Here is a 15872-nt window from a genome sequence, read left to right on the forward strand (position 1 = left end):
AACAATTTTCACTACTGCCACACCTCCTCTGACTCCTAAGAACAGTCACCAAAGAGGCATATCTTCCTCTTTCTAGTTATATGCTCATTCATTGAGGTGTGCCAGCACCATGCCATCTTCCAAAGGTCTGTCAAGCAACCAAGCATAAAATCGGCCTACACAGGGTCTTTTTAGGCAGGTGATCAACACCTGTCTTTTCTTCTCCAGTTTTATTCAAATAGCCTACTAATTAATAGGTTCATCAAAGCAGTTACAGTCAGTGTCTTAAGGCTTGATTGCTCAATGAAGTTCGAGGCAAATTACCTTTAAAATACAGTTCTAATATCTTATGTGTAGGAGATATTTTTTCCTAGCAACACACTTGGAGCACAAATAACTTTTGCCTGGGGAGACATCAGTATTCTCAAAAACAATGACATTGATTTTTCTCAAACGTTCTACATTTTCTCTTTGTGAAATGAGTAAGAGGACAAATCAGGTTCTGAGAACCTGTACTTTTGTAGGAGGTGTGGGGGAGCAGGGTTGGCAAAAATAAGAATTGAGGCATTGTTTCTGTTCTGGCATAAGAAGGTGGGATAAAACCCCGAATTTCACAGGTGGGCTCTAATTCACCCTTTGCATTTCTTTTTACCGCTCATATCCAACAATTAGGAGAAATGAGTAGCAGGGGGCCTGGGGGATGGGCCTGGGGATGGTGAGGAAGAGGTGAAATGGAGCACTTATGCATTGATGAAAGGCAGGAAAGAGGTAAGGTGAGAAAAAACAGTCCATCAGAAGAGGAACTGTAATCCCAGCACTTTGGAAGGCAGAAGCGGAAGGATGGGACCACGAGTTCCCGGCCGCAGTGAGCTATGACTGTGCCACTGCACTCCAGCCTGGGCGACAGAGCCAGGCACCGTCACTTAAAAAAAACAAAAAAGAAAAAGAAAGAGGGACTGCAAGAGGAAAGAGAATGGTTGAAAATGAACTGAGAAAGTAAAGAGGAAACAGAAAGCAGAGGGAAGTATGAAATGCTTGCACGGAGGAGAGTATCGTTCTGTCTTTACCAGAAAGATCTGGCACCTTTACCAAGCACTTTTCTGATCTGTTCTCCCTCTAACTCAGCTCCAGACAGACGGACCTTGTTGCTCTTGAACACTCCTGCGTTAGGACCCTTCCCCTTGGTGCCCTTCCCCCGGTATCTACCGAGCTTCAAGGCTCTACTCAAGTGGTCGTCCTAACCACGCTGCACATAAAGTAGCACCTCCCGTATTTTCTTTATCCTGCTTTATTCTTGAACCTCCAATTACCACCCACCGGACTTTCTATGTTTTGGCTATAGTCGACACTTGACCGCTCCTAAAATATCGTAAATCCCATGTAAACAGGGGCTTTGTTTTGTTCCCTGCTCTATCCTCAGTACACACAACGGTGTCTGACACCTTGTGGGGGGCTCAATATACGCTGAATGACTCAAAGAGTGGGTGCAGGTGGGGGAGAGGGTATGGCAAGAGGTGTGTTCAGGAGGGGTGTTGGGGTGTGTCTTCAGTCCAAGAGAAAAGCACACTCTGCATTCTTTTTCTCTTTCTCTCCTTCCTTCTCTTCCTCTGCACTTCAGAGGCTGGAGAAAAGCAGCGGGAATGCGGGAAATAAGGCAAAATCCTAATTAGTCCAGCCCAAATTCTGATAAAAAATGAACGGGCGAGGAGGACAGAAAGGTAGCAAACAAATGCATACACAAAAGTGGAGGAAACGAGTGAAAAGTAAAGAGGAAAAGGCGAACAGACGTCACTCTCTCTGGTCACGCTCCGCGATATCCCTACGGCCAGGCGAGGCGCTCCTCGCATGCTCCCCTGTCGCTGCGCTACCGCTTGCGGTCCCTACCACTTGAGAGAAAGCCAGACCCATCCTTCCCGGCTGGCGTCCAGGTACCCGCACCCACACCCGCACCGCCGAGGCCCCGGCACGCGCCCGCCTGAGCTGCGAAGGCGGCAGGGACTACAGCTCCCAGGGTGCCGAGCGCGGGCGCGCCTGCGCAGTGCGGCCAGAGGCGGCGGTCTGTTCTCCGCTGAGGAGGAGCGGGGCAGAGGAGGGAGGCAGCGGGTGAGAGTTCAGAGTTCAGCAGCAGCAGCCCGAGCCCATGATTCCCATATGCCCTGTAGTTTCTTTCACCTATGGTGAGTCTAATGTGGCCCGCGGGGCCTCTGCCTGGCCCCTTCCCCGGCCCGGGGCAGCGGGCAGGCGCGGGGGTTGGGGCTGGCTCCGGGGAGGAGGCGGCGGCCGCCACCGGGGCGTGCGAGTGAGTGAGGGAGTGCGAAGCGGGAGGGGGGAGGCGGCGCGGCCGCGGCCCGGGCCCTGCCTGGGCGGCTTCTCACGGCGCCTCTCTCTCTCTCTCTCCCCCTGCCTTCCCTCGGCGTCCCGTCCCCTCCACGTCTCTCCTCCCGCCATGGGACCTGACTCTGCGTGCCCGCCGCAGTGCCCAGCCGGCTGGGGGAAGATGCCAAAATGGCGACCGGCAACTACTTTGGATTCACCCACAGCGGGGCGGCGGCGGCGGCGGCTGCGGCCCAGTATAGGTAACGGCTCCCCGCTCTCTCCCTTCTCTTCCTCTGCTCGCCCCTCGGCCGGGATCCCGCCGTCGCGACGCCCCCGGCGTCCGCCCCCGCGCCGGCCCCCACCCGGCGGCCCGGATCCCCTGTCCGCTGCAGGCCGGGCCCCACGGCCTCTCCCGCCCCGCCCGTAGCGGCCCCCCGTGGGGGCGGGGAGGTAGAGACGGCCTAGGTTTAGGGACGCCGAGGGCCGCGGGGGCCTTTGGCGGCCCTAGAGCTAAAATGGCCTCCCGCGGCTGCGGAGCTGAGCCGCTACCGCCGCCCGGCTGGCCCCCAGTCCCCGCCTCCGCCCGTCCACCTCCCACCTCTGTCTTCCTCCCGCTTGGGGGAATGGAGAGGGTGGGCGAGAGGACCTCGCGGGGAGTGCCGAGTCGCAGCCCACCGGCCTCTTCTGCGACGTCTGTTTTCGTCTTCTCCTGGTGCTCCAGCCCCCTAAGCCCAGATAACGTGTTTTGTCTCGGTTACCTTTTCCTCTGTCTTGTGGCTTCCCCTGGTCCTCCGCTGTGACTCCTACAAACTAACTGCGGGTGTCACTGCGTTTCTTCGGGTTCCTTTAGTTTTCCGTACAGGGAGGGATGTTAACATACCAACCACCTGTGAATGGTGTAGTTGCTAGACTGCAAAAGATGTGCGAAGTTTCTAGTGTTGATAAATGAGTGCACAGCCTTGTTTTAGCTATTGAGTTTAGGCTCCAGGTAGGCCAGTAATTCTCCTTGGGCTCTCTCCTCTCCTAGGAAAAGAAAATGCACGTGAGATTGTACTGAGTCATTGTAATGCACTGTGTGGAGTCTCTGTCTTAAGGGAAGCTCTCATTTCCGAAGTGTCTGTATAGTTCATTATACATCTTACCAAAGACAAACATACACGCACGCACAAAAATACCTGGATTTTTTAAATTGTCGTCGTTACTTTTGAGTCAGTCTGAGACAAGCCATAAGCACACAGAGTCCTGAGTGATCTGCTTTTAATATCTATTAGATATCTGTATTAGATGTGTTAGCTATTGGTTAAACCCAGGTAGTTTTTTTTCATCTGATTTCCTTCAGGAGGCAGATTGTGTAATGGAAAGGGCATCATTGGGAGCCAGAATACCGGAGTTGAGTCTGTTTTTGCTCTTGGTTTTGTGACGTTGAAGACATCATATATTGGGTTTTCATTTTCCTCATCTGTAAAATGAGACACTGGGCTAATTCACTTTTTGGCCTGAGAATTGTAATTCTGAGAGACAAAGTTGCTGTATTTCATGGAATCCTAACATACAATTTGTTGTAAGAGGTACCATCATTTTATGTACTGCTAAAAAAAGTTGTCGCCAATTAAAATAAGACAAAATGCTTAAGACCCCATTGATTTTTAAGAGATGTTAAAATGTAAAATGTGCATTATATTGATGAAATTGGCATTTTACTAATTGTTGAATGCCTTAAACATAGATGGCATTTTTCAAATCTTTTTTCTTGAGGCCTGCATTTCCAGATAAAAGGACTGAGGTGACAAATTGTTAAAGCAAAATCTTGGGGCTTTTCAAACATCAACAAATCCTTTGCTTACAATTTGTGATAATTAGACAGCTAACGAAGTTTCAGCTACTCTGCTAAACCTTCTAGGGCTATTAATTTTTGGAAAGGGAGAGAAAAAAATCAAACCATTTTCCTTTTCTGGGAAAGGAGGTAGATAATCAGCATCTGTGCCATAAATCTGCTAGCAAGTACTATGTGTTCTAGAAAAGGGTGTATTTAATCATTAAACATTTTGCTTGTTTTATACAGTATTTTTCTGTTTTTTTAGTATGGGCTGAGTGGTAGATTTGTTTGATTATTAACTATTTATTTACTGAAAAGTGGGTTTGTCCTTTGGCATTTTTGAAGTATTTTTTCTAAATGCAGACTTACAGATGGAAATGAATGGGGGAAATATCAATTTAAAGGTACTTGATTTTTGATAAAATATTTACATATAAGTGTTTTATCCTAATACAGGAAACTGTTACACAGAATTTCTGTACCTAATATTTTTTTGGCCTGGAATCTCAAAGTTTCAATAAACTATAACAACAGTCTAACTTACGAAATTAGAGAAAAGACTAGTCTTTTGCCATTACTCACTTATGCATATATTGCCAAAACTAATTAAAGTGCTCTGTCGTTATGTATAAACATAGTACATGAAAATTGTTTGCAGTTAATGGCAGGATATCAGGCCCAGTAATGCTAAAACTTTGGCTTGAGGAAGATGAATAAATAAGGTTAATAACAAAAACACATGCAAAAAATACAGTGATTATGCTAATTTTTCTTCCTGTCCAGAAATAATTATAATGGAATTTTTAGAGGTGGAAGACCAAGGCCTACTCGGCTAATTTTTTTTCTAATTTGAAAGATCTCAAACTGAGGGAAATTCTAAGCACAGTTGACCCTTGAACATTTACATGTGATCTTTTTTTTTTTTCAACCAAATGTGGATAGAAAATACATTATTGGCGGAATGTAAAACCCAAATATATGGAGGGCCAACTTTTTGTGCAGGCGATTTCCACTCGGCCTACTTGTAGGCTTGAATATGTGTGGATTTTTGTACACATGGGAGTCCTGGAACCAATCCCCTGCATACACACCTATATTTATATGTGGATGATGTGATTGAAAATTGCTACATTTGTTGATAAATACAGATAACTGGAAGTAAATACCATACACCTGAATTTAATTCTGGTTCTTAGTTTTTCTGGTTACAGGGTATGTAAGGTATTCGATTAAATTTATTTAGACTTCTTTTTGGCTTGTTAATATTTGAGATTCATAATGGCCACTAAAGATATTCTTTAATAGATGTTATAAAGATCTCTAATAAAGAGATTTTATAAAGTTCTAATAACTTCAGATTTAGTTTTTCATTTGTAATAATGCATATTAAACATTTTTGTGGTACGCATTTAGTCAGTCCTTGTGCTGTAAGTTCTATGAGCTACTGAATGTTTTTCTTCCAGTTTTATGTGTATTTGTTTTTTGTTTTTTGTTTTTTTTTAAGGCAAGTAAATAAGCCCATTATGCCATATACCGCTCTTGAAAATATAATCTTTTTGTTTTCTGACTTTCCGTGGACTTTTCTCTCCCTCAGAAAAAAAATTTTTTTGAAGTATTCATTTGTATGTATATTTACGTGCGTATGTTTCTGTTAGAATGTTAATTTGTGGGTGCACAGGACAAAGCAGATCTCAGGCATGGTGAAAATGCAGGGATGGCTTCATGGCAGAAAGGAAACTTGGTTGGGTAGGTGACCTACTTCAGTAGAGTACTTTTTTGTTTGAGAAGATACACGAATTTAGACAAAATTTTATTTTATAATCTTAGGAACAGAACTATTCTGACAGTTGTAAGGACTTTAGGGGAGCAAAAAATTTGAGGAAAAAAATCTCAGTGGAAAAACATTTTCTATTAATTTCATAGGATCATTTTTTTTTCCCACTCCTTCATGGACAATGACACAGAAGTTCTCATAGGAGTTCTTCAGTTTTTGAAGAGGATTTGTGGCATGTACATTATAAGCATAAGTAATTTTAAAAATAACTTTTAAAAATCCCATTTTATTCTACAATAGGGTATAACCATTTCTTTGAGAGTTTTATTATATTTTTTTCTTTGAAATCTTTGCAGCCATCTTTGAGAGTTTTAAATAGCCAGTTTCCCTTATTCTTCAGGAAAATCTTGAATTTATCAGTAAGTGGATTTTGACTGTTGCTGGACATTTAAATTAAGTATCTGCTAGTCAAAAGAAGGCATCTTGTTTAATGATTTTGAGATATCTTAGGGACATCTGTTCCTAAAGTATAAGAATCTCTTCACATCATTAAGATAACTTGGGTAGGCTAACAGGTAGGTAGGCTGATTAACCAATGAGTTTTCTTTTTTCCTTTTTTACTTCTTATTTGAATGTAGTGTTAAGCATATTATGTCTTGAAGGAAAGAATAAAAGTAACACTAGTAAGGTAGAAAAGGATTAATTACTAGCTGAGAAGGTGAAAAAACCAGGTGAACAGGTTTTGAAACAAACCTAGGTAATGGAAATGTACTGGCTTTATAAAAAAAAATTTTTTGCCGCAACAGCTAACCATATTGTTGAATCTTAAGATGCATATTGCATGAACGAGTATGAAATAGTGAAAATTTTCTTTCCAAAAGGATTGTTGCTATTATATTGGTATTTCCTATATATATTATTAATAGCTGTTATTATTAATAGAGCAGGGTGAGCCAGAATATCCCTGTGTAAAATGTTTAAGGTATATGCTTGAGTATGCTTTTATAGCCTGTCTTATGGTATACTATAGTAAAAAGGGCATAAATTTGGAGCTAGACAAATTTGGGATTTGAATCCCAGCTCCATCCCTTCAGTCACTTGGTCAAGTCACTTAAGCTCCCTGAGACTCAGTTTTCTCACCTAACTTGCCTTGAGATGAAGATTAAATATAAAACTTCCTAGCCTAGTGCCTGATTTTCAGTAGGCATTCCTACCAACGCTGTTTCCTATAGAGATTTGAATACTAATATAAGAGTTTTGAGAGAACTCCTTGGTTGATATCTATCGTATATTTTATAGAGAGAGCTTCATAATCTCACAGTAAAATGTTTTAAAAGTAGGTGCTTCAGTATCATTTGGTGGTCCTCAATATCAATTTCAATTTAACAGAAAAAAGTTATTCTTATTTGCTGGCAACATAATACAATTGTTGGACAAAAGAGTTTAAATTTTCTGGATCTAAGATCAGGCAAAAATCAGTAGCATTCTTGTTTCAGCAACATTGAATTTGATTAAATCTCAGAGAAGTCCTATTTATATATAGCCACCAAACCTATTAAGTAGGAATAAAACTAATGAGATATGCAAAACACTTTAAGGAGAAAATACAATAGGGTAAAAAACATCGTAAGACAAACAAACATGGGCTGTGTTCATAAGTGAAAAAATGAATGCCATCAAGTTGTCGATGATCTTGTAAGTAATCTGTGTATTTAATGTAATTCCAGTAAAAATCTCAACTGGATTTTTTGGGTAACTTGATAAAGGGATTTTATTGTTTATAGTGAAGAGAGTATTCATCCAAAAGTAGTCATGATAATCTTGTAAGAACGAAAGGACTTGTAATATCAAATACCAAACTTTGTTAATAGAAAAAGGTAGTATTGGTACAGGGATAGACAAGTTGATTATTTGGATTAAAATAGAGATCCCAGAGGTAGACCTATACTTATATGGTCAGTTGGATTAGAATGTGTAGTTGTTAAATAGAGATATTTTGGAGGGGGGGGGCAGGCAAATGAGAAGTATGCCATCAGGTTAATCAGAAGATGGTCTTTGGGTTTATAAATGTAGTAATTGACAAAGTATATTAGAATTACTTAGATGCATCTTTAATCTACTGATTAAAGGTGAGGAGTACACCTGTACTTGTCCATAAATTATCCCTGATGCCACTCTGTCAGGATATAGGATTAGAGTCATTGTTCTGAGTATGGCATTTATTAGCATTTCTTGAAAGCCATGTGCAGTATAGCTTTTAATTCATACTTAGATCAAATAAATGAAATAAACATTGAACTTTTTTAATACCAGTTTTGTTGTATACTCTGCATATTAAAGTACAGTTATAGGGAGTAATTCATTTATTTAATAGTTTGATGAGCATCCACGATATGCATAGTGTCCCTGCTTCCAAGGAGTTAGCACTTTGGGGATATGAGGGTAGGGACAGATATACCTACAAATACCTGTGCCATGATAATAGTCATAACTGAGTTTTAACTAGTTTTAACAAAATACTAAAGTGGGAAAGTGGAAAATTGTGACTGTGGAGTTTTGAGGTAAGCTTCATGGTCTTTCATTCTGAAAATCAAGGGAAACTCATTTTGGACAGAGGAAATGCATTGAGCTAAGACAGGAATGCGTGAATTGCGTGATATGATTGACCTGGGTGTGTTCTAAAGTCAAACTACTTGAGCTGAATCCGATTTTTTCTACTACCTGCCATGTGACCTTGGGCAACCACTCTCTTGGTAATGTAGTTTTTATTTCCATAAATAAATTGGAGATAATATTATCTTTACCTCATAGGATTGAAGTTTTAACACATTAACTGCCATGTGAGTTGTATTTAACTCATATTAGTTTTGAGTCTGAGGCCTCATGAAGCAGCATATCTTGGGCACAACCCTGCAGTTGGTTCGTGAAAATCTTACTTGTTGATGTTCTTATCGTTACAATTAATACTGACAATTTAATTTTAAAAACGTGGATTAAGTGAATAGAAGTCAATAACAAATTTTTCATTAAATTAGGATCATTTTGTTTTTGAAGTTTTTATTCTATTTTTATAATAAAACACTGTGGCCCCAAGGAAAAAAATTTTTTTTCTAGTGTGGCAATGTGTTGAAAACATTTTTTTATTGAAGTATAGTGTGTATGAAAAGACAACTGCACATACAAGGATAGCTTGATGAAATGCCATAAACTGAGCACACCTGTGTAACCTGCACTCAAATTTTGAAAAAATGAAAAACCAGAACATTACCGTCATCCCAGGAGGCCTCTACATTCTCCATTGTGTTGTTTTGAGGATTCAATATTATTTGTAAAGTGCTCAGAACAGTCTCTGGCATATATTCTATATCCCCATCAATGTTAGTCATTATTCAGTAGGCATAGGCATTTGGAAATAGAGCTCAGAAAAGGGATAAGTTTGTAGTATAAATGTGGATGTTAACCATATGGTGGTGATCTACCGTTATAGCTGTGAATGTGGATGAAAGCAGAGAAAGTACAGTGCCTGGCATATATCAAGCATTTAGTAGACATGTTTTGAATGAATTATAAATAGAGAAAGAATAGAGCCTGGTTACAAACTTGGGGAACATCTGTGCTTAAGATAGTGCCAAAGAAAGAAAGAGAGCGGACAGAGAGGCAGGAGAATGTAGTGTCTTAAAACCAAAAGATGATGGAGAGATAGCTTTAGAGAGGCTGGATTAGGAATTTAACATAGCTATCAAATTATTGGTGTAATTTTAATGAATAGCCATTATAGGAAAACTAGAATCTGATCATTTGGAGCTATAGGAAGATTAGCATAAAATTTTACTTAAAATAAGTTTGTAGTCTAGTGTTCACATAAATATTAATACTTAAGGGTCCTAGAGGTCACATGGGATTAAAGGATTGGGAAGCAATGTGGTTGAAGAGAAATCAAATGAAAGTAAATTTTTGAATTAATATTTTATTTCTGGAAAAAGCTATAGTATAAAATGAATTAAGTATGATAGCATTAAATGGGCAAAGAATATCCTTGAAAGTAGATTTGAAGAAATATGACACTTTTTGATAGGAGAAATAAGGAAGCCTTTTAAGCAGTAACCATGTGGAAGAGAGCAAAGAATGCTATGATTTGTGAAGGTGGCTTTGTAGCTTCTGTTCGCTCCCCCAATCCTGCCCATCCCCAAATCATTTTTTACTATAAGCATAATAGTCTTTATGAAATGTAAAGTTAATAACACTCTTCTGCTTAAGTTACAGACAGAATATCAGGTTATCCTAGCTTTATATTTAGAAATCTCTAATCCTTTATCCACATTTCTGAAGTTCAGACACTTCTGAAAATACTCATAGTAAGTTTGTAAAAAACGTGACAGTGAAAACTGGACAGAAGGCTGTTTTTTTATTTCTATCTGACTTAGTGTTAATATTCCTACCTTTCCCTGAGGAAATGTTAATGTTTGAGAAATGATAAAGGATTCGTTTTGCTCTGGTCGTTTTTTGTTTTGTGTGGGTTTTTTTTTGTTTTTTGGTTTTTTTGAGACAGGGTCTAACTCTATTGCTCGGGCTAGAATGTAGTGGTGTCATAGTAGCTCGCTGCAACCTGAGACTCCTGGGCTCAAGTGATTCTCCTGCCTGCCTCAGCCTCCCGAGTAGCAGAGACTACAGGTGCGTGCCACCATGCTCCGCTAGTTTTTTTTGTTTTTTATAGAGACGGTCTCGCTATGCTGCCCAGTTTCAAGGCTGATCCTTGAAACTCCTTGAAACTCCTCCTGCCTCAGCCTCCCAAAGTGAGGCCTTGTTGTTTTTCTTGACTATAGAAAATTCTAGAGAGCACTGTGGGTGGTTTTTTGATTTTGTTTTGAGACAGGGTCTTTGTTGCAGGGGCTGGAGTGCAATGACATCATCACAGCTCACTGCAACTTCAAGCTCCTGGGCTCAAGCAATCCTCCTGTCTCAGCCTTCTTAGTAGCCAAGACTACAGGCACGTGCTACCGTGCTTGGCTAATTTTTCTCATTTTTTTGTAGAGATGAGGTCTTGCTGAGTTGTCCATGCTGGGAGTGCTGTGTTTTAAGTCACTTACAGTATCTGTCACCCTTTGTTGTACCCATAGTTTGTGAGTTTCTTTTTTGAGCAGTTCTAACTGTTTACAAATAGAAAGATTCACATTTCATGACTTACTTTCTTAGAATAAGAAAATAGACTTATTTTCTTTTTCTTAGACTTATCTTAGACTATTTCTATTTCTTAGACTTATTTTCTTTTCTTTCCAAAAAAAAAAAGAAAACATTTTCTTTACTTTTCAAAATGGAATAAAATTTATCTTATCTTGCAAGATTTTACATTTTGGGGTCTTAAACATTTTGCTATTTTATTATCCTAGAAATTCTTTCGTCTTGTCACTTACTCCCAACTTTGCCAGAAAAGAGTAATATAATTGGAAAATGGAAGAATGTTGGGATCACGTAGAAGGGTAGTACAATAGTGAAATAACTGAATGATATTGCATTGCCCAAGTATTGCATCTTCTTTGAAGAAGATATATAAGAGACACTAACTTTATAGTTGGCTTTTAGTTTTCCCTCAACACAGTTGAGAATTCAGAATTGTTCATTCTCTGTCCATCCATACTGGCAAAGAGAAGAAAGTGAAATACGTTTCACAATTATTAGTTAAACCGAAGATGAATGCAAAAAACAGCACCGCTCTAGACTAATGGTGAATTGATTGTATGAGCAAAATCTCAGACTAAGAATCTTCAGATGACAACGTCCTAGATGAATTTTTCGAACTCAGTAAGAATCAGTAAGTGAACGATATACTTTAAGGATTAAAAAGGAAATATAGCAGCCTCATCCAGTTAGTCATTCACTAGAAAGGACTTCATTATGTAATGTTCTGGGACAAGAATGACAACATCCCATTTTGCTAAAAGGATAACTGGCAGAATTCTTTCATCTTTTGTGATGTTTGTGCACCAAAATTTACTTGATGATGGTTCATTAGTGGACAAATGCTGAAGGTAGATATTGTATACAAAGGTGTGATTGGAAAGAAATAAGTGGTGTAGAAATGAAGAGTTACTGGATTAATTATTATAAATCCAAAATTGAAATGTTTTGCAATTATGGAGCAAAAAAGATTGCCATCTTTAACAAAATATGAGCCATCAAACATTTCAAAAATCTTTTTAAGCATTGCATTTGACCCTGCAGATGCAGGACAAAGGACCAAAGGTAATGAACTAGAACCCATTAGAGATGTATTTCAAATCTGGAATCATCACTTATGAGATGACCATGTTCCAAGTTTCTGCATGAAAAGTTGATGAGCAGTTGTGTTCAGAGAACATGGTCCATGTACCTTAGAAATCAGGGCAATGTGGAATAAAAATTTGGATTTGCTATACTTTAATTCTTATTTAAATGTTTCTAATAGTTCTTTTTATTATCCCATATTCTTATGTAAATTAATTATTAAATGACTACAAAAATTCAAAAAATTTAAAAGGTCCAGTGTACCCAGATGGTAAATGGTAATGGCTGTTTTCCCTGTTATGTTGAGGGTTAAAGATCACAAGAAAATTAACAGTTTTCATATGACATTTAACACCACATGACACCTCCCTCCCCTGTGATGTACCAGTCTAGTGAATTGGTACAAATTGTAGGATAAACTGTTTTATTCTAATTTTTAAGAAGAAATGAACCTGAATTTAAAATTCTATGGTAATATGGTTATTGTTTTAATAAGCATCGTAAAGGTAATGGGAGCGTGACATTACAAAATCAAGTATAAGGAATAAAGTTGGTTTGTCTTAGGGGTGAGTCTCTGAGGAAGTTGGATTTTGTATCTTTTTCAACATTATAAAATGTTAAACCTGATTTTAAACCTAATTGAGCAACTTAAGTCTGTCAGTAATTTTGTAGACATATAAAATGCCACAATTTGACCAAAGAAAGTCCAACAGTGTTGAGCATTACATTGGACTAATGGAAAGGTCAGATTGTGTTTTGTGTATCATGAAAAAGAAAAAAAATATATTTTGCATAAGTTACTTTGCCGTTTTTATCCAAAATTGAAACAAATGTGCGCTTACACGTAGTGTGTTTTCCAGGGAACAAAAAGCACATCTAATAAGGTGAATGACAGAAGCGTTCTACATTTTCTTGATTGAGATTTTTCCCACCTCATTCCCTTTATAAGAGGAGAAATTAAACATTCTATTTCTATCCTATATTGGTTCCTCTAGAAACTTAACATGAATATTTCACTTAGTCTAAAGTTAATCATTAACTTTACTCCCCTAAATAATAGAAGGACTGAAAATGTTTTAACCTTGATCAATTCCGCTTTAATTTTTGTGCTGTTGTACAGTATTAGATTTTTAAGCCCACAACCATCGTTGGACACGGCTAATTGTTTTATGTAGTCAACGATTATTTAAATTAACCTTCATATTTACCACTCTTCGCTCAACATTAATTCAGTCTGAGATCATTTTCATTCTTCCTAAAATAAATCTTTCAGAATTTCTTTTAGTGTGGGTCAAATAATAGGTTTGTTTTTTTGTTTTTGTTTTTTTGGGTTTTTTTCTTTTTGCTGTTTCAGGTTTATTGAAATATTACAGTATAGCAGAAAGATTCATCGTGGCATTTTGAAATTCATCCCAACTGTAGGCTGAGTGACCAGCAGGTCGGACAGACTGCCAGAGTCCAAAAGCTTCATCATTTCCTTGGTGTCGGGATCTATAAATATTTCAATGATCTCCTGATCCAGGGCTGAGACCTCACAGATACAGTTATCTCTTTTTTCTCTCTCATCCTCTTTCTCCTGCAGTTTGATGGAGATACCTCTCAATGGGCCTCTCTGAATTCACTTCATCGGATGTGTGACATAGCCTGCTCTCTCGTTGCAGAGCTTCTTGCTGGGAATAATGGCAATCTCTGCATGCACACTTGTTCATGTGGAAGTCATTACCCAAGCACTTGTAGTACTTCTCAGTGATGACCCAGACCAGGCTGCCTTCACAATTTTTGGTGCAAACTCGGCCAGTGTTGGCAGGTCCTTGGTAAAAGAGCAGGGTTGGTTTTTTTTTTAATCTCAAAATTCTTTAATTCTCCCTCATTCTTGAGTACTCATCACTTTCTGTAGGCAATTGTTTTTCTACTGGCTGTTTATAAGAGTTTGTCTTAGGTGTTGACAGTTTCATTTAGATGGGTCTTACTATGAATTCCTTTTTATTTACTCCTACTGGGAATTTGTTGGGCATTCTGAATCTGAGGATTGTTACCTTTAAATTTAGGGAATCTCTGACATTCTTTTTAGATGTTTCTTTCCTGGTTTTTTCCTCCATTTGTAATTCCAATTAGGTATAAGTTAACACTTTTTGTTCTTTCTTCCAGGTCTTTTATCTTCTTCAGTATTTTTCATCTTTTTTCCTCTGTGTCCATTCTGGGTAATTTTTACAGATATTTTCTAGTTCACTAATTTTGTGCCAGTATGCAGTAACCTTTAATTTCTGATTGTGATTTTGATACACCATATTTAATTTTTGGAAGTTCTGCTTGATTCTTGTAAAAAAATTCATTTGGTTATTTTTACCTACCTTTTGTCCTTCGGTGTTAGTTTTTATAGTCTCTTTTACTTTTTAAAATGTGCTTATATTTTGTATCCAATAATTTTAATGCCTGTAGCCTTTTCAAAAAAATTTATTCTGTAGACTCTTGATCATAATAGCTTATTTCTTTTGAGTTTTGTGTTGATTTTTTTTTATTGGGATCTCCTGTTAGTTGGATCATCTGCAGCACTTAGGAGTATGTGTTTTGTGGTACCTGGAATTACTGCCAGCCTAAAGTTACACAGGTTGAGTATCCCTAATCCAGAAATCCAAAATGCTCCAAAATCCAAAACTTTTTGAGGACCACCATGACACTCAAAGGAAATGCTCCTTGGAGCATTTCAGATTTTATATTAGGCATACTCAGCCAGTAAGTATAATGCAAATATTCCAGAATCCAAAACACTGCTCGTTGCAAGCATTTCAGATAAGGGATACTCAGTCTGTATTAAACTAATTTCTTGGCTTAGAGTTTGCCTGGTCAGGTAATATGAATTCCAGAAACTTTCACACCTAGGGGGGGGCTGTCTTGTGGCAAGAATTGTCAGGGGAGATGTTTCTCCTCTTTACCCAGAGCCAAGGCTGAGACAGGAAAAGTTTCCTTACAGTTCTCCCTTAAAGATGGAAGAGAGCTTTTTCCTAATTAATTCTAAGCTGTTGCTTCCCAGTTCATTCATGTCTCTGCTAACACACAAAATGGTATTTGTACAGCAGCACACTAAGTAAACTAAGTGGAGATTTTGAGCCTTGGATAAGGATACTGCAGCTGCAGGCAACAGACTTGGAGCTCTGGCCACTCATGTACTGTGCATTTTCCCTGAGAACTAACACCACGATCTGGTGGGAAAGTTTGCTTTTAGACCACTCAAAAGTGTGATAGGCAGACTGGTGCTGCTCTATGACCTCTTTTGTTACCAGCCCATAAAAGGTATTTGTAGGAGAAAGTAAATCAACTAACTACATTACTAAACATATTTAATTCAGCTCACATTTTGGGGGTAGCAAAATTCTCTTGATGAAGGAAGCAGTATATTGATTTACATTCTGTACTTAAGCTCCTTATCTCCTTACCTTCTTGCAGAACAGTGGTAGTAGGCCTGCTACATTCCAGGCCTCCAGAGATCAGCAAATGCCAAGAGAATAGTCTAGCTTACTCCAGGCTTTTAGCTTCAGAATTTTCCTTTTTTTCTTTCCAGCTTGTTCACTTATTTTATATAAGAGAATGTTCATTTGTTTGTTTTTGCTACTTAAAAAATTATCTTAATTTCAGAGGTAGAAGCAGGAGGATTGCTTGAGCCCAGGAGTTCGAGACCAGCCTGGGCAATATACCAAGACCTAATCTCTACAAAAAATTAAAATTAAA

General features: G+C 38.8%; 1 protein-coding gene across 1 annotated transcript in view; it reads left to right on the forward strand.

Moving 5' to 3' along the window:
* Positions 1-2074: 2074 nt before the first annotated feature.
* ZFR (zinc finger RNA binding protein) overlaps positions 2075-15872 on the forward strand; it is a 76240-nt gene continuing 62442 nt past the window's right edge. Inside the window, exons 1-2 of the mRNA XM_012640506.1 lie at positions 2075-2156; positions 2456-2555. Of these exons, the coding sequence (XP_012495960.1) occupies positions 2120-2156; positions 2456-2555 (137 nt within the window). The 5' untranslated portion in view covers positions 2075-2119. The remainder of the gene's footprint in view (positions 2157-2455; positions 2556-15872) is intronic.

The sequence above is a fragment of the Propithecus coquereli genome, unplaced genomic scaffold, assembly GCF_000956105.1.
Source record: "Propithecus coquereli isolate 6110/MARCELLA unplaced genomic scaffold, Pcoq_1.0 Scaffold154, whole genome shotgun sequence".
NCBI classification, from domain to species: Eukaryota; Metazoa; Chordata; class Mammalia; order Primates; family Indriidae; genus Propithecus; species Propithecus coquereli.